Consider the following 24,385-nt stretch of genomic DNA (forward strand, 5'->3'; position numbering starts at 1 on the left):
ACCATTTGAGTTATAGAATTTCTATATTTATAGAATACAAAACCATCCTCTTTCTTTAACTGATTACAAAGCTAAGAACCAGCGTGCTTCTGAAGCACAGATTTAGGCAATATTAGATCAAGATTGCTGCATGATATAAGCTCAGCCCTCTGGCATTGAGTCCAATTACAGCCCTCAGGGATTCTCAGGAAATGTATATGTCCCAGAGAGAGTTGATGCATTCGCGTGAACAATCTGGAAGTTCCTTTAATCAAGCAGATATTACTTACTTGCAAACTGGGTCTTTCTCTTAATCTGTCATCAAAAAGAAAAAGGTGTGTTTGGTTGGCAAAGGGAGAGAAAAAGTGGGCTTGTTTTTTCTCATTATAAAGAAGACCTGGAAATTGTCTATTTTATGTGGTGTTCCACCCTTACTGTTCTGGGGGAAGGGTTGGGTCATCTTTGAAATTTGGGCTTCCTCCCTCTTGCTTCGCATTCCTTCTGAAATGTTAGCTCATTGGTAGTATTAACAGCCCATGGGAAAGAAGTGTGAAGAGGCTGCAGAATTTGTAGTCAGACAATTTAAAAATACTTTGTTTGCTATTTTAGTATCATGCACACGTTAGGGAAAGGATTTTTTTTTACTTTTTTTTTGTCTGTTTTGTTTTATTTTTAAAAAATAGAAATCCAGCATTCACGGCAGTAATTCCTGGGAAACTTCAAATGGCTCGACAAGAAATGTGCGCTACTGATAATTTCCTCCAGTGATAGCTCTTAGCCTTTTAGAAAGCTTCTTTAGCTTGTTTATTTACCTAAAGATTTAAGTGTTTCAGTAGCTCCTAGATAATTTTCCAGATTTGGCTATTCCTTAGCCAAGCTAATGAATGTGCCCACTCATTCCCACTACAGTCACGGATTCCTTTTTAAGGGCAAGCAGTATTTTGCAAGAACATTAGCTGGTGATGTGTATGTATAAGACTAAAGCTGCAGTATATTACTTCTTTGCAATTAAGCTTATTAATAATTCAACACAAACAATACAAGTGGTAGTTTTGATGCATTAGACAGCCCAGCTGAAAAAGCAAAGATCTACTATACGTTGTAAAAGAGAAAGGCCAAATATTTTTTGTGAGTCTTTTGTTTGTTTGTTGTTTCTTACAGCTGATTACAAGGAGAGTTTTAATACCATTGGGAATATTGAAGAAATCGCATTCAATGCTGTGTCCTTTACCTGGGATGTCAATGAGGAAGCAAAGGTGAGGAAAAGCCATGAGAATGGCATCCTTATATAAGTACCATCCATCCTTAGTCACTGTTCCACTTTTCTCCTTTTAACAAATAAGAAGAAGGGTGGGTGGAGGTGAGCGGGGCTCAGCCTCTGCAAAGCTAGGCAAATTGTGGTCTTCCACTGGCCCCAGGGATTCTGGCCATCTGTAAAAGGCAAGAGGGTGTGTAATGGTTGGTGGGATGATGTTGTGTTCACACCTGTGTCACTGACAAAGAGACTTCTGAAGAAAGCCTGCAGGGCTCTTGCAATGCAGTTTCTTACTTGTGACCTCTCAGTGATTTTTTTCCATTTAAAATATGCCCTGCCTGAGAAAGAGTAAAGGTTTTTTTTTTTTCCTTTTTGCAAAGTCAGTTTAGAAGAAAAGGTGAACGTTTTCTTTCTCTTTCCTTTCTGTACTATTAGCCTCTCCAGTAATCAATATTCTGTAATCTAGACTATTCCTTCCCTTGTGTTGGTACCATTATTTTTTATTTTGCACAGACTATCCTTGTAATTGGGAATGAACATATTTTTGAGGACTGGTGCATTCTGTCTGTCCCTGGTGGTGTTTGAGTACCCTCAGACATGGGGTTTTGCATTCAGGGATGTGACTGCTACAGTGGAATTATAAACCAGGGATTTATAAACCAGAGAGCACTTCAGGAAGTTTCTCACAGATAAGGTTATCCAAAGGGGTGACAGAGTGTTTCAGATGCATGGACTAGTGTAGGAGAAATGAGAAGCTGCTGGTAATTATAAGAAGTTGTCTCCTGGAAATAGGCTGTGTAAAATGTGTGGGGATAATGCAGAATTCCTGGTGATTTAGAAATAATAAACAACAAGCATTGTTGAGCTTAGCAAACTCCTGATACTCTTTTCATGTTGAATAGAAAGTGCCCAGAGTTCAAGTAATGCTAAGGATCTTTTCAAATACAGAGACATCTTCATGCATGATTCCTCACTGCATTTCTAACAAAGCATTACAGAGATTGCATTGCATTGCGCAAGCAAGTCATCCTGTGAGAGACTGCATTGAGTACAGAGTGGTAGCATTAACACTCACTGTCCTGACTTGTTGACTGAAGGTGCTGAGGTCTGTACTAACAGGGATTTTCATCTCTGATGCACATTTTAAAAGAATAAAGCACTAAAGAAAATACAATAGCTGAAAACCACCTAGCTCTTTCAAAAGCTGGCCTTGGTAAACAGAGTTGTGCTTGTCCTGGTTGCTAATGGTGCTGTATTTACTCATGTAATGATTACATTCTCACTGCTGCAGATATTCCCCCATTATGTGATTCCATTTCAAAATACAGTGGTATGTTGTCCTCTGCAGTCACAACAGATGACTGCTGTGTGCATGTGATCATTATGCAAGCAAATGCAGGTTTGGGATCTCTAATGCAATGGACTTTCCCAAGGACTTTTACAGAAACACCAAGGGCTAGGGCTGTCTTGCCCCACTGGCACCAACCCCATTGCCAGTGCGGCCAGTTCTTTAACATGTATACATTTGCAGCTGCAAGCCAGACTTAGCAAGACACCATTTTGATCTAGGAGCAAGAATTCCACTAATGTCAGGTGTTATGCTTGGCCATTTTTTCTGATCTTGCACCATTCATGTTGCTCTTGCCTTAGGTGCCAGAACATTAAGAACACAAGTCTTGCAGTGATCACTGGAAATATAACAGAGTAAGATGTTAAAATAATGGCTCTCTTACTGTTGCTGGATTAAAAAAGTGCCAGGAGTAAAATGTTAAGAAAACCACATGTATTTCTGCAGGAAGTAGTCATTAAAATGCAAATTACCTTATGCATATTTATTTGGGGGTTAGTTATCGAATATTTGAACTTTTAGGAGCTTGAACTGCAAATGTATTGATAAAAGTAAGAGGATTCATAACATGCTTTGGTATTGGGCTATCAAACATAAATCAGGTTGTACCTGAAAGGTTATCACCATGCACGAAAATGTTTCCTTCCCCACACGCGTGTATACACGTACCCGCATGCTCGCTCCTGTTAGTCTAATACAATAACCAGTTGCACTGGGTCTGGGGATTCCCATAGGATGGCCCTGCGGTTGTTTGAAAGCTGTGGACTCGGAGGCACGTCACTGAAGGCTGTTTTTTTTCTCCAGCAATTACTTCATCCAAGAGAAATGAAGAATTTCAAGGCTTAATTACAGACTCTTAAGCTTTTGGAATGATGATCTTTTAACTGGCTCCATTGTTTCTGCTCAGTGTTGTTTTCCCTTTTCAACCACAATTTCAAGATTAAAACTTAACCTCACAGGCACAAAGGCCTTTCTCTTCCGAGTCAGACAAAAGCGGCACAGAGCAGTTCTTTCCAGGGCCTCTGAGATCTGATGTGATGAAGCGGCTGGGAAGAAAGAAAGAAAACAGGCTGGTCATTGGAAATGCACAGGGGAACGATCTTGAAAAATCAAACAGAAGAAGCAGAAATCATCTAACAAAAAATCACCAAACCAAACATCCCTGTCTCTCCTGGGAGACTAAATTGTGCATCTAGGAAGACATCTGGAGCATTGGGTTTCTCACTTTCCTATTCCTCCTAGAGGGCAGGTGATTTAAAGCCAGATTTCTCTTCCCCCACACAAGCAGAGCAGTATCCTCCTCCTGGAAGCCCATCAGGATGAGGGTATAACAGTGTGGGTGTGACATCCAGGATCTGCCTGCTAACAGTGAGCCTGCTAAGGGTTTGTAAGGCAGCACTGCACCTGGATCTTATGTGGAAGCAACAGACATTCAGAGTGTACAAGCAGAAGCCTCTCTCAGTACCATTAAGGGAACTGGGGTGTTGGCTCCAGCTCTCTGTGCTTTGTCCCTTGTGTTCTGACTGTTGCCTGGCAGAACAATTCACTGGAAGAGGGAATCTTGTACAGCACTGTTGAGCTATGGAATAATCTCACTGTTGCTTTCTGTGGACTAAGGGAGCTGCACCAAAGGCAGAAACACCAGTACACTAATTTCCTCAGCTGTATCTGGTCAACAACAGATACAAGGCGACAAGCAGTCCCTGGCCTTCTGGCAGAGCAGAGTTGGGCCTTGCACATCCTTATCTTTTTCTAGAGCAACATCCTTTTGTGCTGGGGCCGTTGTTTAGAGGTCACTCTGAGGCTTGTGGTTCAGAGCAGGACACAGGGAAATGAGGGGAAAGGTCCACAGCCATGTTCAACTCTTCCTTATGCTTCTTATGCACAAACATACTGTGTGGCTAGGAAGTGAGGTAGAGAAGGCTGTCTGGAGACCTCGTAGCAGCCTTCCACTATCTGAAGAGGGCCTATAATGATGCTGGGGAAGGACACTTCATTAGGGACTGTAGTGATAGGACAAGGGGTAACGGGTTTAAACTTCAACAGGGGAAGTTTAGACTGGATATAAGGAGGAAGTTCTTTACTGTGAGGGTGGTGAGGCACTGGAATGGGTTGCTCAAGGAAGCTGTGAATGCTCCATCCCTGGTGGTGTTCAAGGCCAGGTTGGAGAGAGCCTTGGGTGACATGGTTTAGTGTGAGGTGTCCCTGCCCATGGCAGGGGGGTTGGAACTAGATGATCTTAAGGTCCTTTCCAACCCTAACGATTCTATAATTCTATGATTCAATGAAGAACATTTTATGTACAGTCCATCTTTGTTTTTGCTCCCATTATTTACTTTATGTATAAATATGCAACATTTATGGGCAAGGTGATTTGTTGGCTGCCTTTGGTTTAACCTGAATGCTATGTCTGGTATTTTTAAAAGGGTTCTTTAAACATGATGAGGAAACAAACAGCAGTTTACCAGGACGGCTAACTTTTTAACCACCTTTTAAAAGTCTTTTCATGATATGCTAGAAGGTAGTTAGTTGCCTTGCTGATGCCCTACAGAAGATTTGCTACAGCATCTGGCTGGTTGACAAAGTTCTAGTGGAGGCTTTTGAACAGAGAGATTAGTTTTGTTTTTGATAGACCTATATCTGCCTCCTTGCATTCTTACTGCTGACAGAAATTAGTTTGCAAGAAAGATAATTAAGAACCAGAAACCTCCTGGTCAAAGGTGACTATCTTTGTCATAAATCATGCCAGCCGTTTGAGATGCATCTTCTCTCTGATTAACACTTCAATAATTTAAAATGATTAGGATGATATTACTTCTGAAACAATATATTAATTGTATATTTTTATGGAAAGCACTTTTTAACCTTAAATTCAAAGTCATCTTAAAGTAGACAAAATTACTTTTCAGTGATACCAAGAAATTACTGGTATCTGCTAAGCACTACAATTTAGACATGCACAGAACAGACATTGGTGGATATGTTATTCAGGCAGATGCTGTCACATGCTTTTTAGTGTGTACAGTAGTTGTGTGCTGCATATTTGTTGTGTGTACTTGCATGCAATCACTGTCCTGCTATATTTAACTGATCTTTAATCCAAAGTATGCTGAAGCCTCTGGGAACCTTTCCAGTTATTTAATGAGTTTTGGCACAACCCATACAGTAATAAGCTGTTTTCAATGATTGAGTTATTTTCAGGATTAGGTTTTTGGATACTGTGGGCCAAAGTGAGCTATGATACCAGTGGGCACAACGGTAAAATCAAGCTTATAGAGCAGCACAGTTTCTACCAATAATTCGTATTGTGGCAATTCATATTTCTTTAATGTTGGTAGTGTTGCTAAGGTCAGGTTTTGACTAGTATAAGAATTATTCTTAATTAATTTCCTTCTTAACTTACATCAAATTTCATATAATTAGGAAGGAAATTAACGTTTTCTCTACTCAAAATTTAAAGGTTGGAGGAAAAGATACTTCATTTTGGGCAGCTAGTACTAGAAATTATGTAGGATTAGACTTTGCAGCTGCTTTATTAAACCATGTCTGTGTATGCAAGCGTGCATATATAATATATATGTAAGTATATATATTATATAATGCCAGGCAATATATATACACACACAATGTATCTATTAAAGAAGAGTTAACCTGTGGTAGCAAATAATGTTGAAATTTCAGTGTGTACAAATGGCTTGGTAAGTATATATCTGAGATTCAAGGCAAATGGCATTTTTATGTAGTTGCCAGGGTGGGGTGTGGGTTGAGGAAGCTTCAAAAGAGTAGTGTAAACATTTGCTGGAGACATTTGTATTGAAATAAAACAAAGGTCTTAGCTTTGTATGGGATTTATAAGGTAACGGCTGGCAGGAGAAACTATAAAACCACACTTTTTGTGTATATGAGGGGAATGATGGGATTGATGTTAGTCATTTGAGAGACAAGTCATTTAACTCTTCGCTGTTACAGTCTGAAGGGATGAACCATTTCAAAATAGGATTTTGCAAAGACCCATCACCCATGCCTAGATTCAATGCATTGCCATAGAATCAATGCAATTTCCAGTAGTCAGTGGAGAAATTGTTTTAAGTTTCTGGTTTTGTGCTGTAACACACTTTTCCCTCCTTTCTGCTCTTGGCTCTTCCTGAGACAGTGAGAGCCAGAAATGTAAATATGTAAATAGTAATAAAAGGCTTATATTAGAAGTTTCGTAACAATAGACCTTTAAAGTGTATAAGCTCAGAGACCACAGCAGGAGTCATGTTGGCTGGATTAAATGATAAAAGGGGAAATGCATTTCTGAGTCTTGCTTTCTCTTAAGACATGTTACTGTGTTTGTGTCTTGTACATCACTAATTATGCTGCAGTATTTAACAAACAGTCAGTAATTCACATAATAACAGCTACACTTTGGAGGAACGCCTTCCCTGAAAGAGACAGTGCTTTTTCTAGACAGGCTCTAAACCAAACAGAAGAGTTGTCGTTATCTTAGGCCACTTTTGAAACTTTCTCAGGCACCAGATGTTTCTCCAAATGATTTTTTTCATTGCCAATGGCATGCCTGAGCTGGAGACTAGATGGGTGGAACTCTGTCATTAATTGCTCTAATCTAAGATATGCTGACATTAAATAAAAAGAGACATCACTATAACTACAACCCAAATGTATTCCCAATAGCAAAACATTGCTAAAATCTAGTTTGCACAGGAAAAATAAAGTTTGCAAATTAATTCAGGTACAGCTATAGTCACATCCATTAAAATAGTTCTAAGTCAAGTGTAGGCAGGGCCCTAGGGAAAAAAAAGTAGTGATTTCTATTCCTGCTACAGTTATTTCTACTTAACTCTACGTTTTCTAGCTGTTTAACTGTACTATGCAAGAGACCAGAGCAAGGAGGACCTTAATCCTGGATGTTTTCCAGGAGAGGTAGAGGAGGACTGCATCTTTTCTGTGGCTGCCAGTGGGGTTGTTTTGCTCATTGTTGCATTGAGTGTATGAGTATTAAGGACAGAAGCTGCAAAGGAAGGGAAGATGGGGGTTGTAAAGGGCAAAGCAGGCTGTGCTTGGACAGGTGGGTTAAAATCATTGCTGCTTAGAGCAGGTGGCATGTCTTGGTTACTGCTTTGGGGAGATGAAGGTTTCCGGTCTGAACAGGGGACTGTCCAGATGGTTCTCCAGGTCCTGTTCACCACAGGAGGCTGCTGCACCATGGTGTTAAAACCGGTGCAAATCTTCAGTCATTCAAAATATAAAACCAAATCCAAACAAAACCTAAAATAAACTTTATAACAGAACTTAGGCCCTCTTGCCCTTCCGTTTGCACAGCCCCTCCATTTTCCAAATCCAAAGTCAGTGTTGTGCTTTACAGGAAAGCTAGCAGAAGATTGTGTGGAGACAGAAATTTTTCCCCAAAATAAATGATCTGTGTTAATTCAAATCCATCTGTGAGGTGCAGATGATACGACAGGAAGTATAGTGCACTTCATGAGCATGAACCTAAGTCACTGCTCCTCAGGGAGGTCCTGATGCATTGCAGTGTTGGACAAGGATATTGAATCTTACAGCATCAATCTATTATTCATGCTGAATAATCTGTTGTTGCTGTATGGAGACTCTGGAAACGACAGTCTGTCTTTCCTAGCCGCTTCTATTCTGCTCTGTGTTTCTGGAGGCAGCAGAAGAGATGACACACCGTGTATGTAGTTGATTACAGTGGGACAAGATCTTTCTTTTACTTCTCTGCTGAGCGTGCAGCAAAGGTAGTTGATGCACAAACTGCTGGTTAGGTGCAAAGCCTGCACATCCCCTCTCACATTTTAACGTACAGTTTGAAACTCCCTTGTGCACAAGTATGGGCTAAAGTATTCACTGAGATACTTTTGCTAAAGTATGGGCTAAAATATTTATTAGATTCTGTTTTATGTCAGACCTCATTCCACTGCTGTGTCTTCAGGCACAGTTTAAAGCGTTGCTGACACTGTAAAGGAGTCTGAAGGCTAATGAAAATTCAGGCCATCGTATTTCAAAGGTATATGCACCCATAGCCATGCTTACCTTTGGAGCTGGAGACCAAGTTGTAATATGAAACAGAAGTAACACTATCAGCTTCAAAATCAGAGTTTCACCTAGGGCCCTTCCCCACCTCCCTCCTTTCCCCGAAGTTAAAGTTCAACTATTTCATTTGTAAATGCAGGTCTGTGATACAATCAGAAGCAGAAATGCAGAGGGGCCATTAGCTCAGTCAGGCAAACAAGCTGCTCAGGCTCCATCATAAAAAAACCCTGACTGTAATGTTAACTTCTGCCATTAGGGTAAAGTATTCCAACCCCCTGCCCCTCCCAGCCCTATCAGGGCCCTTTATTCTCAGCTGTCTTTCTCTTTCTGGTATATTCTGGTCACTCAAACTGTTGGTTTGGTTTGGTTTCCCTGCTTGTGAATGGGGAGAGGTTCCTTCATGCTCACCCTTCCTGAATCCTCCCAGAGCCCAGGCACCTGTTGGATTCCCCTTTGCCCAGCAAGATGTGCATCAGGTCTGTTTGAGAGACCTGTTTGAGATCCCTTCCTGAGTGTACTTATTCTGCTGGAGCAGGTTTCACATCATCCTGGTTCAGGCTGTACATAGTGGTAGTTTTCTCTGTCCTTTTCCTTAGTTCACAGTTTCAGTGGGTTTTTTTGTTTGTTTCTTTCTTTCTTGTTTTTTTTTTTTTTTTAAATTGAAAGTGAAAAGTAGAGTTGGGTCAATACATAATTGGCCCAAATTACTGTGTAGTGCGTATATTCCTCACTGGAAGAATAGCTGTATTTTTAATCCAGTTTCATCTCTCAAGTTTCATGCACACTATCCTGACTGAAAGATACCAGTGATACTCAGTTCACAATGCTTACTTTGCATGAGAATAGTCCTTGGGAGACTTGGTGGTGGGAGACCCTTCTCCCAGGACCTGTACTAACACATGGCAGATGACACAAAGCTTGTCCCGTGGTAAGATGGAGATTAGAGGAGAGGAGCTGACTAATGGATATCAGCGCACAAGTTGTAGAAGAAAAGCATGCTGTGGATTTTGGAAGGAAAAGCAGGCAGTGCGGTTGCCAGGAATGGAGGGCAGTGTCAAGCTGTGTTGCTGCTACAGGGTAAAAAGACTTTTGAGAAGAGGTAGGAAGTAGTTTTATGAATGCTTGAGAAGTTCCTCCCCAGTTTGAAAGACAGGGTGAAATGCAGTTTTGAAATTGAAGACTGACAGTGAAGGACACAAAGTAAAGATCAGGAGTGTCTTGATGAGCTGAAGGAAGTGGCTGATGAGAGGGTGAAAACAGTTTGTAAAATAATAAAAAAAAAAAAGGTTAGGACTTGTTTTTGCCACACTGAATTTGAATTGTGAGCTGTCAGAAGAGCAAACCAGACCAAAGGACAAGTGGAAAGGATGACACAAATGATCTTGCTATTTCTATATTAGCAAATAGTACAAACATACAGAACGCGCCTGTAGAGTGAAACAAGTCAGGGCTAAAGACCTGACATTCACATGAGGTGCATTTTAGGAGGTTTTATTTCAGATTTTCTTTAGTCAGTTCCCAAAGACTGAGCAACCACTAGCACCTGGCGCATGTAAGGTGTACTCCTAGGACACATCTTCTGGTCTGACTCTTCCACAAAGAATCCAGATCATGCACTCTGAGCTCCCAGGTGTGAACCAAAGCATGGTAAGTCGGGACAATCAAATGATTCACCTCAAATATGAGCTTCTGATCCAAATGGAAGCACTGACACATGCCTCCAAAGTTTCTCCTTCTTCCTATTGTGGTAGCATCTTTGCTGGACTTGGGACAGAAGCAGAGAATAAATGTGTGGATTGCCAGTGTGGGTCATAGATGGGGGTATATGCTTTTATTTTCTTATTTGTTGTCATGTGTTTCCTAAGTTTAATGGTTGTTTGCATCACATCTTAAAAATAATCTCTCTGGCACACAGATTTTCATCACAGTGAATTGCTTGAGCACAGACTTCTCCTCTCAAAAAGGAGTAAAGGGACTTCCTTTGATGATTCAGATTGATACATACAGCTACAACAACCGCAGCAATAAACCCATCCACAGAGCCTACTGCCAGATCAAGGTTTTTTGTGACAAGGTAAGTGGAAAGCACAGTTGCCACAGATAGAGGAAGAACCTTGTTACACAGTTTGTTATTGCTATATTTTAGACCTAATTAAATGGTCTTTCTTTCCCTAAAGAATTATGTTTCATGGTAGAATTTGGACCATAAATCTAACAGATCATCATGTAATTATTTTACTGCTTTTTTTGATTTTATTTTTTTGGCTCTGATTCCTCACCTTGTAAGGACAGTTGGACTGCTTAAGGACAGGATGCTGCAGGTCATGATATAAGAATATCAGAAAAGTGAGAATGTACAAATGTAAAGATCCCTACTTGGTAGGTCAGTGCTGATCATATACTTGCACAAGTGTCAATCTGATGTTACCCCTTCTGGCTCCAATAGCCAGAATAAGTAAATGTGGTGGAGAGGTCTCTGACAGAGAAATGTACCTTCCAGTAAAGGCCTGCTAAGCTCTCTTTTATAATACAGTGGAAAACTGATGCATTACCTAATGCAACTGTTTGAAGGGGTTTTCCCACTTGATTACAAGCCGTTGTTTTGGAAGCTTCAATGAGACTTTTATATTGCTAGGATTTTCTTATTAAAAGTAAACTACAAACTATATTAGCAGTTCCCATTTTGTAGTTCAGTAATTGTTAACTTTTTTCTGTTTCGCACTCCCTCTTGCAAAATTTTCTTCCTTTACATTTCCCTACTTCTGTTTAAGATTTTTCAGCACCAAAACATAGATCATGCCTTAATGAGTCTGACTACTTAATGAGGAGTGTCAGGTCAGCTGTCAGTGATGATTCTTAGAAGTGAGTGTGGCCACATTTCAGCTGCGTTTAACACCTGCCAGCCGATGACCTTAGACCTGCTGGGAAAGGTCTTTCAGTGGGGAGCTGCTGCCTGGATTCTAGTCAAGGTTCAGGGATTCAGGAGCCTGCATCTATTTAAGTGACTTGGAAATTTATCCAAATTAGTCTTGCCATCTTACAGACAGGAACAGAAAGGCAAAAGGCCATGCCCCAGGCAATACGTAGCATTAACTTTTTAATGGAAAGGGTAAAAGTTCAGCTGTTCCAGCTCTTTCTGCTGCTGCTCCTTTCCCTTTCAGAGTTCATTCCCCTGTTGCTGTCTTGACAAGGGGATCTTGAGGACTAATCAGTCAGTTGTGTTAGTGGAGCAAAAACTTTGAAAGTAATGAATGTAAATGTATGCACTGAGGTCTTCTTGCAGTCAAAATGTTATGCTTTCAATTCTAACTTTGAATGTCAAATATTTAGAGATTTGAAGCTACAGCTGGATGTTAAAAGCTCAGTAAATATCAAAGTAACGAGTCATTTTCATCTACCTGTTTTTGAAAAGCAATTAGGAAAATCTGAATTATTTAAAAAAGGAAGGAAATTCAGAGCACAAACTCATCAAGGGTGACCTGTAGACACAACTGATGGAGATTTTCAATAATACATGTTCATTGCATCTATTTGCTTAATTGGTACTTCAGATATCCAGCAGGAAATGAATGTTGAGTCTTTTAATCAACACTGATTCAAAGTAGAAGAAAAAGATCACAGGGGTAGTTAAAACATTATCCACATCTAAACTATTGAGAATGGGAACTAGAGGACTCAAGGGTGTTGATAATGGGATATGTATCTGTCTAATATAAATGTATACATGCACACAGAGCTTTTTAACTTAATGCGCGGCTGAAAATGAGTTGAATGAATGGAAATTATCAAGGTCAATTCACATAACAGTTAGTGCTAATTGGCACTGGGAAGGAGACGGAGGCGTTCTTCTCCCCTCTCATGCTGCTGTATCTTTACCGACACTGTTTGTCTCTGTGCTTTTGTAAGTAAATAAATGGTTGGAGAATTCACTTGCTGGTGGCACTGGGAGACGTGATCGAGCTCAGAGGAAGGTAGCTCATGGAGTGGGTGCCCTCATCTTCCCAAGGTGCCAAAATAAAACCCTGGCACTGGTGAAAGCGCTGCTAAACTCGCCCTCTAGTGACAGGACAGGGTGTGCTGTTTGTTTGAGAAAGGCCGTGAAGCTGAGGCAATTATTGCCCGGCTCTTTCTCATGATCAAATAAAGAAATATTTTGGGGCCACTAAAAAAAAAAACAACCAACCAACCATAAACACCCCCCCAAATAAACAAAAAAAAAACCACCCCAAAATCCACCAGCAAACATACAATATTTTTTATACATTTTGAGAGTGTGAATTCCACCGTTATAACCCAGTCTGACAACCCTGAAGAGAAGGTGGTGAGAAAAGTGCCTGATTTATTACAATCATCTGGATCAGAGGAAGTGTGCAGTAAATTCCTCCCACCTAAGTACTGAAATGTATCTTAGTTTTAAATGTGGAAGAAAAAAAATGTTTCTGTGCCTGACAGTGTTCTTGCAAATGGTGTTTCTGCAGCGATGGTGCCTCTTTAGGAGCACCAGGCACATTTGTATGTTAACTTGAATAAATCACAGGCAGAGGTGTCCAGTTTTCAAGAAACAGTTGCTGATAAATCAATGTCTTCTAGCTGAAATGCAGTGTAGCTGTTGTGGAAAGAGTACCCCTGAAGAAATAAACCTGGATTTAGCTGAGTGGTACATATATATATATATATGTAGTATTAGTATTTACTCAAGCAGTTGCTTAAATTTAGTATTCATTTACATGTAAACTAGAGAGTAGCGCCGCCTCAGACCTTGTGTGTGCTTTGTGACATAAATGTATGAGATAAAGACTTCAAAGGTTGTAATTGTGTGCTTGCTTGCTATTTATTCTCCAGTCTTTTGTCTGTGTTATTTTCCAGTAGATTATCTTCAAAGCAACTGGTACAGTGCACATCTTATTTGTCAGTGCTAATTCTCTCTGCCCTTGCAGTCTTTTTATCATGTGCAGATCACTGATGCTGCATATGATAAGAAAATACAGTTTTTATTCCTTAAGTAGGTTGTCAGGGAAACTTGCTACCAGGCTTATTTATATTTATATATTGCAAGATGCTTTAGCCACTGTGTGAGAAGGAACTAGGGATTCAGAGATATTTTGATTTTTCTATATGTGATTAACTTTGCTGAAAAGAACCAGAAGCATTTGGCTTGGCAAATACAACGTTCCAAAATCAAATAAATGAATCCTCTTTTCTTTATACAGTTCCTGCCATCTTGTCTTCAGTGTGGATTGTCACAGAGAAAATGGATTATCGTAGCATATTGAGCAAGTCTAATTGCCTATTAAGCTTTAGAGAGAAGGCTGAAGTCTATGTGCCTTTCCTACCAGATGTGGAGTGCTGTGGCCTTGAACTAGGAACAGGTGTACACATGAGCTTCATAATGGTCGAGGGAGTGGTACTTATGATGATAAAGGCTTTGGTAGGCTGGAGCTACGATGCAAAACGTAAGCTTAAGTGAGTCTAAAGCTTAAGGGACTTGGAAAAAAGGTATTTAGAATCAGCTGATATTCATAGGCTGTGTTTTTCTGATGGCTTGTAGCAGAAACACTTGTGTTTATACTAGGTCCATGCATCAATGAAAAAAAATCAAAAATTCATTCAGTTTGACTGGTTGGAGTCTAATTTATAGTTCCCTATGACTGGGTTATTTCTTTTGTCCTGAAGATATGCACATTCTGATTTACTAGATATGTGTCAGATAGCTCAGCTGTGAAAACTCTCCAGCAGAAATGCTCCTGTATGCAAAAACCTGATTGTGGTCTATTGTCTCAGCCCCTACAGCAATAATGTACGTTGTGTAGACTTGGCTGGCCCCTGCACTGTGCTATGTGGAATGCTCCTAGCTCAGAAGGGCTGGTAGGTAGTTTTGTGGGTATGGAGTTGCTGTATTTGTAAAGTGACTGTGGCACAAATGAGCACTGGCAGGTGGGAATGGCTGCCCTGCTTGGAGACTGCCTGCCCCCCAGGGGAATTGGGGGTGTCTTGCCTTGGATGAGTGAAGACAAAGGTGTGAAGCTTTACCAAGGTCATAGCTACAGTGTGTATAAAAAACCCCAGTAAAACATATACTCTATTGTATATAAAAAGGCTGAGTCCTCCTCAGTTTCTGCTTTCCTGAGAGGAAACTTGCGCTTGCTGCCATGCACAAAATAACTTTCACACTTCATCCTGCTGCCTGAGAGCAGCAGCATGGCAGCACTGAGGTAGGGCTGTGACCACCTGACAGGGCTGCTGTGCAGCACTGGGCTCTTAAGGATGTGCCTTCTGCAGGACAGAGTCTGTGAGGTATACTTTTACTCCTTTTTGCTAAAGAACAAGTGGCCTTTAAAGACACAAATAGAATCATAGAACTGTTTGGGTTGGAAAGGACCTTAAGATCATCTACTTCTAACCCCCTGCCATGGGCAGGGACATCTTCCACTGGACCAGGTTGCTCAAAGCCCAATCCAACCTTGCCTTGAACATTGCCAGGGATGGGGCAGCCACAGCTTCCTTGGGCAGCCCCGTTCCAGTGCCTCACCACCCTCACAGTAAAGAACTTCTTCCTTATATCCAATCTAAACTTCCCCTGTTTAAATTTTAACCCATTACCCCTTGTCTTATCACTACAGTCCTTATGAATAGTGCCTCCCCAGCATCCTATAGGCCCCCTTCAGATACTGGAAGGTTGCTATAAGGTCTCCAAGAAGCCTTCTCTTCTCCAGGCTGAACAGCCCCAACTTTCTCAGCCTATCTTCATACGGGAGATGCCCTAGAATCAGTTTTGGTAGGGGCAGATCTCTGAATCCCTGAAGTTCCACGGCTGAGGTTAATGACAGCTGGATTGGGTCCTGGGTCTGGAGGCAATGTGTCTGTTAGACGCCTTCATGTTTGTTAAAGAGCCGTTTCTTTCTCCACCTTTTTCAGCCTTTATAGATCTATTGATAGATCACAGCCAAGAGTACACCTTTCCTTACATTCTTTTCCAGCTTGGTTCAATGGCTCATGTGTGAATTTTGCCATCTTGAGTGGATATTTTTGGCTTTCCTTACCTCCCTCCCTGCTTTCTTTTAAAGAAAGTTCTAATTTTAATTTGGAAAAAGATCTTTAATTTTCCATGCTGACTGTCTGGGAGCATATGGATCTTTAATACCCTTCACAATGTGATGATTTGTATTTATAAAGTAAATTAGGAGAACTTCAAAGGAGGTGTTGCTGCTTTTTATGTCAATAACAAGTTTTATTTTCTAAACTTGTTGAGAGTGTATTTACATAACAGAAGCCCGCAACTTCCCAGGAGTTCCTGGACCCTAATAGGGCAGTGCTACATTGCTTTCCAGTTTCTGGAGTGCTTCTCCCAGTTTGAAATTCCTATATTTTTCTGTAGGAGCCTTTGTACTGTTGGCAAGCTGTCAGTTTAGCCTTCCTGCACTGGCAAATCTCAAAGGCCTCTACAAAGCTGGCCACAGTGGAAATATGCCACCCCCAGATGAGGTGGGTGGAGGATTGTTTAGGAAAAAGCTTAGCACAGACATAATCCAAGATGATAGCGTTCCTGCAGGTGTTTTACGTCAGTACATATGCAAGGTATTTGGTCTGAGTGCTCTATCCATTGCAGGGGCGCTTGGCTCAGGATGTCCTATGCACAGGATGTGGTGGCAACAGCCCCATACAGACTGCACACTGCCTGAGCCATCCATCCCATCCCATCCAAGCCAGCATGTGGATATGCTCCTCTTGCTGTTTCCAGTCCTGGGGGGATGCTGGATGTGCCAGCCTGAGTTTTGGGCATTGGTGATCCATCCAAAGGTGGTATATTCCCCACAATCCGGACAGATTTATCTAATGGGATGACCAGTCTCTATTTCAGCATTTCTGATGTGTGTTGCTGTAGTGCCAGGCATTGCAGGGTACAACGTTCACAGTGGTTCCTCTTTGGATAATATCTGTGGGTTGTTTTTTTTGCATCAGGGAGCAGAAAGGAAAATCAGAGATGAAGAAAGGAAGCAGAACAGGAAGAAAGGCAAAGGCCAGGCATCTCAAGCCTCGTGTAATAACTGTGAGTAAGATGTGCCTTTCTGGTTTGGGACTAAGTCACACTTAACATGCCTTCTCTCATAACCATGTTGCTGTGTGATCCTCCTAGCAGCAGAAGGGAAGTTGAGTGCACTCTCTCTGCAAAAAAAGAGTGATATCACCTTCTTCAAAACAATGGCTGACCTGGATTCCCAGCCAGTTCTCTTCATACCGGATGTTCACTTTGGAAACCTACAAAGAACTGGACAGGTAGGAAATGATAATGAGAACTGGACAGGTAGGAAATGATAATGAGAGGAGCCAGTGCCCACTTGCTGTCTGGCTCTTGTGCTCTGAGGCAGGGTTTAGGAAAATAAATCACTGTTCCCAGGGACCCCTTGTTTGAGCTCTTGTTTTGGTAAATGTAGCTCCTGGTGAGTCACTTAAAAAGACCTTACAAAAGACAAGTGCCTTTCTAAGTTCTGAGTGAGAAAAAGGAGTTTATGCTTCATTAAAAACCAACTGGTTTGTGTTTGTTATGGTTTTGACCTTCTTTTGCTAAGAAGGAAGAATGAAAGAGTCAGAAATTTTGAAAGAAGAGGTTGTGACTGAAAGTGAATGTGCTATATGGCTTGATGAGATAAAGTGCCACCTTGTGGTAGCAGTGATCACCCTCCCTGTCCCTACGGAACGCAAAGACCAAGCTCTTACATGTGTAAGGAGGTCCAGAGGAGGCTCACGAAATACCACTGCCCATTTTGTGTCAGCATCACCTGGAGATCTGGGAATTTCTTGGAAGAAAATGTTTTCACTCTACAAAGTAAAAATCTCTCATGCTAATGTTAATATTCAGTATTGGCAGTCATTATCACCAGTAAATGTGAAGAAGTCTTGGATGACTTGACTTTTTAAGACATGCTTTATTACTTGCTGGGAAATTGCAAACCTGAATTGAAGGGTCAACTCTGGCATTTTTTTGAATATGAACCTGATATTTATTGACAACTTGGAGAACAGAATGAGACCTTTATGCATGTGTTTATAAAGACAAATAATAGATGAGGAAATTTTATATGCGTCTTGCTGCCAAATATTAAAATAATGAAGTTTAAATGATAGTGAGTGTTAGAATTGTCATTTATTTTAAAGCAGTGAGATTTGTGGTAGAGCGAAGCACAGGGAGTGCAGACACTGCAGTCACAGCTGTCACTGATTGACTCTCCAAACTTGGAAAGACACCCACTCACATACATATCAGTGCTGGTACCTTCTGTCCTCATGACTTTCAAACCAGAATGTGGATTTGTCTCAAAACAGGGGAAGGTGGAAGCATTCCTTGGTATATATAATCCTGTAAATAATTTTCTAAACTAACTGGAAGATGCCCTTGTTTGCTAGCTCTTGAGCAATGTTCAATCCTGTCTCTTTTGCTGCTGTAGAAGTTGAAGTTTTGGCATTCTTGCAGTCCTGAGCTTGCCAATTTAATTGTATATTAGTTAACATAAGAATGATGTAGTATGATAACAGTTTACTATTTATGAATGTTCTATTATGAAAGTGTAGCCACTTTCAGGTCCTGATCACAGAATGAGTTACAGACCTCAACTTTGCATACACATGGGTCTGAGCTATCTTCATTGTACAGGTTCAGAAGCGAAGAGCTGTGTGTGCTCTTGAGTGTTGCCAGCACAAGTGCTGGAACCTGCCTGAGATTCCCTGCTCTGCCCCAGCAGAACATGGGGTTCCGGTGCCCTGCTTTGCCCCATGCTTGCACAGTAACTCAGCAGCTGGAATGCTGGCGCTATTGTTGGTGCACACCCTCGGTGCAGGCACGTTGTGAGGAACTTGACTGATTGTTCTGTAAACCTTTTGGCAACAGACTGTGATTTTATGCCTCCCCTGCTGTTAGCTGCATTTGCTGCTGTTGTCAGTTTGGTCTCAATGACTGTGAGCTATACTGATTTGCAGAAAACAATGGTCAGGACTTGAGCTTCTGCCCACAGCACAGTTCTGCTACAGTTCAGCTCTGCATTAGTAATTGTATTTCCATTAGGGCTGTAGTTTATATGTTAGTCTTTATAGTTTAATTAGATTTTCAGACAATGTTAAATACATACAAAAAGCTTGTGAGTGTTGTGGCTATAATTGTATTAGGTGTAATTCAGGTGAGCTGTGATCTAATTTAGAGGATCGTAAAATAGCTGGGAAAATGATATAAACCAGGGAGAGGGCAATGTCTGTCAAAATGCTTCAGTATTTTTCCACTAGATGATATTCAACAGCAGTGGTTTTAAGCTACACTTTTTCCAGATCACAATCAGAGCTAGAGATGTTTGTATTTTATAGAAGGAAAAGTATTTTTAACAGATAAACTGCAAACCACTTGTTATCTTTTCTCCCTTTTGAAGTTATTCTGATAAGCAGGTGTCTGAGTTTTGGGAGTAACTGTTTGTTTTTTTATTTCCCCACCCTTCTAGGTTTACTATAATACAGATGATGAGAGAGAAGGGTAAGACGTCTGTTGTTTCACAAACTTTGCAGTTAGCAGTTCAAACTCATAGAAAGCAGACACAAAACATGAAATCAGATAAAGCTGCTCCCCTTTCTCCCCCTATGTTCCCCACGTGCTAACAGTAGGTGAATAATATGGAGAACTGGTAGAAGGAGGTTTATTTTATAGTAACTTTGTTTTCCTTCAGGTGAGCTGGCTGCTTTTTATATCTGTTTTTTTATTACATTTCCAAGTGAAACATTTTAAAGAACCCCAAGGTTCAATACAGGGACAAGACAATGTATTTGATAATAAAATACTTACATATATAAATGAAGTGCTGAATTTCTGAAAGCATTCCTGAAAGCTGTTTACCAGTGCACATGTACACATGTGTGTCTGTATGCAACAAACAGTAACTGCAGAGAGAATACCCAAGTGTTCCAGAAGAGGAAATCCTGGGAAGGGAGATGGTTGGAAATGGAAGCATCCATATTTGGCTTTGGAGGGACTGGAGGAATTGCATGAAGTCCCTGAAATAGTTATGAAATAAAGGCCTTAACATGTGTGGCTAAAGTTCAGCTAGTGTTAACTGCAATGTGTGCAAGCTTGAATCCTGAGTGAGCACCCTCAAATCTGAGAGCGTGGAGTAACGTAAACTTGGACTCACGTAAGCCTCCAAGTGTCCTGTGGCTGGGATTGGCCAGGCACCTGAAGCTAGCATTGACTTGAAAACACGAGGCCCTTTTTCTTCTTTTATGAAGCTAATGTTGTTCATAAGGCTCACAGTGGAATGAGGGAAACAAAGGGTTTGAACTAAGCACATTGGTTCAGTTCTCTCCTCCAACACTGAAAGGAGGCAACGAGTTCTGCCAGAGTTCTGCCAAGGGGAGGGGGCAGCTGTAGTGCCTTCAGCCTTCAGCTTCCCCAGCAGAGTGTTTCACAGCTTTGGGGTGGATCTGGCCCAGCATGTTATTGCTTTCGAACTTGCTGGCATGTATGGTCTTCGATATTAGAAATACTGCTGGTGTAACCTGAGACTGTCTCCTTGACCCCACGGAGAAAGTGAATCAATGTGTAAATGTGGGTTCAGCTCCTTAGCTGTTTCTTTCCCCCGCCCCCTTCCCTCAATATTTAAACAGTTGAGGGCCTTTGGGGTTTTCAAAATAGTATGTAATGTTGGAATGTATTTCTCTGTCACCTGTCCCAGCCAATCAGTTTGAGAGGGCTGGAGAGTTCAGTTGAACATCAAAAGCTAAATCCTTGCATTCTCTGGTCTGGTGCTGCTTGAGTATCTAGTGGGGTTTTTGCCAGAGTACAAAGTGAGTCATGACTGCTGCTGTTGTGAGTGGGTCTCCTCCCCTGCTGGGAGCACTGTTACTGACATGGTTCCTGTTGTGTGTTTTCTAGTAGCAGTGTCCTGGTCAAAAGGATGTTCCGGCCTGTGGAGGAGGAGTTTGGTCCATCCCCTTTGAAACAAATGAAAGAAGAAGGCCTGAAAAGAGGTAATAATTCTTAACAGCTAGAAATAATGCTATGGTACTCATGACTTCAAGCTGGGAAGGGCAGGTGTGGCTCGGACCAAGTCAGTTTTTAGACGCTAGTCAAATGTGGAGTAGATGGGAGAAGAGATCATTACACCTGCCAGTGTACAAGGAGACATGTAAACAAGTCCTAGTAATGACTTAGAAGCAGAAAACAAATTAGAAAGGACTGTGCTATCTCAAGAAGGGATGAAGACAAAAGTGTATATAAAATATAAAAAAAATGAGAAAGCTTCTTGATCCTTGGCCAAGCTACATAGTTCATAAATGTTCCAGAAGCAAATCTGTGGTTGTCTATTTTTAACTTCTGCTCATCTTTTCTGTTCTGGATGGGATCACAAGCAAATATGCAGGATGCACTGGGTCAAATACAGAGACCTAACGCAGGCAAGCTCCTGCTGACTGCAGACTTGAATTAGACTGAATAAAACCTTAGAAATTTCCTAACAAATTAGAAATATAAGTCATGGAGAGACATCTTCCAGCAGACCTAACTGAATTGTTTAAGAGTTTGCTTCCCTTAACTGTTTTTACTACCCTGAGTGAATATTATGATCATGTTTCATATGCTATACCAATCCCTGTTTTCCAGTCTGCTACAATGAAGCTTAAGTTGAGTAAGTAACATTGAAGCAATGGTTTAGGTATTGCTGCTAAACTTTGCGCTAAAGGTAAGGATAAGCTGACAGTGATTTTGTCCACAAAATCTGCTTTGTGTACCCTCACTTTCAGTGCAGTGCTATACGTGACAACTTCCTATACTGCCACAGTTAGACAGCCTGGAGAATATTTGCCATTCCTTCAATCTCATGAGTTCTCTCGTGTATGTTTATTGGAAACTCCAGGATTTTGACCAACTTGTATAACTCAGACTTGCAGATGTTTTGAGGTTTCCACATCGGTTTGTGAGACAACAAAGCAACAAGGTAGAGAAGTGAGCTGAATTGTTCTTAGCTGCACCATTTGTAAGACTCATCTGAGCTTTAGAAACAGTTTCCCATGAGCATTTGCAAAGTTTCTCTGTTGGTTGGGGTGGTGTTCTTGAATGAGGGGAAGCATACAGGATGACAGGATGGAGACGGATTATCTTCCTGGACTAAATGTGAACATATTCTTGTTTTAAATAAATCCTCAATGAATTACGTGAGGTCAGCTAAGTGCAGACTTGCATCTGGCTGACTCAAGGCGTTGACCAAATTCACACTATCAGGGCTCCATCAAGCAGAATTGCACAGCCACAAGGGCTGCATAAGGAACTGTCAGAACTGGAAGCCTGGAATGCTGACTGCAAGAAGGTATTGGTTTGCTTTGATTATTTCTGCCCTTTGCTGTGGTAAGTTGTTTTAATATCATCCAGGATTTGCAACCATTTCAAGGGGAAGATTTCAAAGAAAAAAAAAGTTTTTCACCTAGTGGCAAAACTATGCTAAGTAATTAAATCCAGGACAGGCACGGGAGCAGGGAAGCTGGAGGATGCTCTCTTCACATCCCCTTCCTGTTCAGTGTTTCTTGCAATTTGGACTATGCTGGCTGGAGGCCAAGCCTCTTCCAGCATGGCCTTTGCTCTTTGAACTTCCTGCCACAGGGAATTCTGCATCTGGGATTGTACTGGTAGAGTAAAGCTCAGCTGAATCTGCCCATTTGACAATACTGTCTTTGCCACAGGAATCATCAGGAATTAAAATGTTTTGCTGTTTTTCCCAGGCTTAGCCATACTAGAAGCTCTTTTTGTTCTCCTAGGTTTATTTGGTCCAGCAGAATCAGTAGCTCTTAGAAGAGCAGGTATAGATGGAGCACTGGTGTAATCTTTGAGAGAGAGCAGGTCTGATATGTGAAAATATGCATTAAAAGCAATGTAATCGCAAGGCAGCTCGCTATCGGTAAGTATCACCTGGTGAGGTGTTCAGGTCCTGCTGAAGAACTGAAGTGACAGTGTAAGGCCTCGCCTCTGCCTGATGGACCTAATTGTAGTACTCTCTGGTGGAATCACAAGTATTAAGGAGCAGCATGCAAGAGAACAGATCTAAAGGGGTTTGCAAACCATTGGTAAAACAGGGAACAGGGTTCATATTCTCAGGTAGCTGTGTCTTTGTGGATTATTCCTTCATCTCCTTGACCTCTAAGGGGGATACAAGTGCTCAGTGCAGAAATGTAGAGTATGTTAATCTGCAGCAAGTGTGCAATGCAGCTAGTCACTTAGCTAGACTTGTGGCCTGTTCCTGTTTTGAGTTCTCAGAGTTTTCAAATCACTTTCCCTTTTGGATTTCATAGGGAGTTTCCCGTTGATTATAAATCCAGCAGCTGCATTACAGGTCGGGGAGATTTCCAGTCCTCTAGTTCTCAGCTTGAAGAAAGCCATATTTTTGTCTATATATATTGCAAACTGTATTATTAAAAAACCTGGTGACAGCAGGATCAGGGGGCATCAAGTATGAGTTATATTACATTGTCACAACTATGGCTTGGCATTCAGTGGCAATGCTGCTGAGCCCAGTAGAGCCTTTGCAGCCCCTTTTCTTCCATTCTGACTGTGCTTGCTGCTGCATGCCAGCTGGCCTTCTCTCCGTGGTTATGCCAGCATGAAGGCTTGTGGGGCTGCATTGTAAGCTGAAGCAAGGACCTGATTTGTCTGAAGAACAACTCAGAAAAAAGGGTTGTTTTTTCACTCACATCTGCTGTTTGAGAGAGTTCATCATCCAGGAAAATTCACTAAGACGGGCCAGAGTAACAGAGCATAAGGGCAGGGATGAGACAGGAGCTTCTTAAGGCATCCCTGTCACCAGAAGTTATTTATGGAAGAGTGCCCTAGTGAATCAAAGCTGAGATTTTCACACCTGTTGGGGGAAATTAAAAACCAACAACCCCCCATATGTTTACTAATCCTGGCTCTCTGTGTGTATAACAGTGATTCAAGTTTCCCGTTATCCTTGTAATGGATCCATCATTGAGCATATCATTGCCTGACATGCCAAGCACAAGAGATTTAAAGCTCAAGCACAACTTTAACCTCAGATCGAGTGATTTTTTTTTGCTCCATTCAGATATGTTTGTAATTATTAATTAATTACAGAAGTCCACATGATTGACAAGCCAGGAGTTACAGGACAGCTCTCTAATCATAAGGAGATAATTACTGGTGAAAGTAGCACATTGAGCAAGTGCTTGCTCATGCAAGTGAACCCAGTAAAATCTAACTACTGATGCAGATTTTTTTTTTGTTCTCTTACATTCTGACAATTATTTAGGTTGTGACCCAACAGTAATCTCAGCTTCTAAGCCCTTTAAGAGGACACTCTCAGGCAGGTGCCAAAGAACTGTTAAAACATGGGTGAATGGGATGTCAGCTCTGCATGCCTGTGGTAGTAGTTTGAATTAGAGATTTAAAAACCCACCATTATCCTGCACATCTGGTGTGTAACCCAAGGCAGAGGACTGATCTGCTCATGTATTACGTCTTTATTTTCAGTCATTTCGAAACCTGAGCAAAGAAGATACAAAGAAAGTACATTTCTCTGCAAATGGGAGTCCACCCTGCTACAGGCTTGACCTGAGAGTTAGGTTCCAAATAACTGCTTTTGCATGAAAAATACCATTATCTCTGTTGTTTAATCTGCAAGTCATCCATTGAGTTACCTGGTGAAGATGTCTTTTAAGACCTGCAGTCCAAAAGATATCTTTTTCTGTGTACCAAAAAAGAGAGATGATTACCA

General features: G+C 41.2%; 1 protein-coding gene across 6 annotated transcripts in view; it reads left to right on the top strand.

Annotated features, from left to right (window-relative positions):
• The window catches only part of GRHL2 (grainyhead like transcription factor 2), a 69,775-nt gene that overhangs the window by 34,100 nt on the left and 11,290 nt on the right, over nt 1-24,385 (top strand). For 4 of the 6 annotated variants that reach the window (XM_057422145.1, XM_057422146.1, XM_057422150.1 and 1 more), the window contains 6 exons: nt 1,141-1,235; nt 10,552-10,710; nt 16,596-16,683; nt 16,771-16,910; nt 19,118-19,149; nt 20,542-20,636. In XM_057422145.1, coding sequence (XP_057278128.1) covers nt 1,141-1,235; nt 10,552-10,710; nt 16,596-16,683; nt 16,771-16,910; nt 19,118-19,149; nt 20,542-20,636 — 609 coding nt within the window. The remainder of the gene's footprint in view (nt 1-1,140; nt 1,236-10,551; nt 10,711-16,595; nt 16,684-16,770; nt 16,911-19,117; nt 19,150-20,541; nt 20,637-24,385) is intronic. The other 2 variants (XM_057422147.1, XM_057422148.1) reach the window with 2 other exon arrangements.

Source organism: Pezoporus wallicus, unplaced genomic scaffold (assembly GCF_028554395.1).
Source record: "Pezoporus wallicus isolate ANWC-B61680 ecotype Strahan unplaced genomic scaffold, APGP_CSIRO_Pwel_v1 contig_13368, whole genome shotgun sequence".
Lineage (NCBI taxonomy): Eukaryota > Metazoa > Chordata > Aves > Psittaciformes > Psittacidae > Pezoporus > Pezoporus wallicus.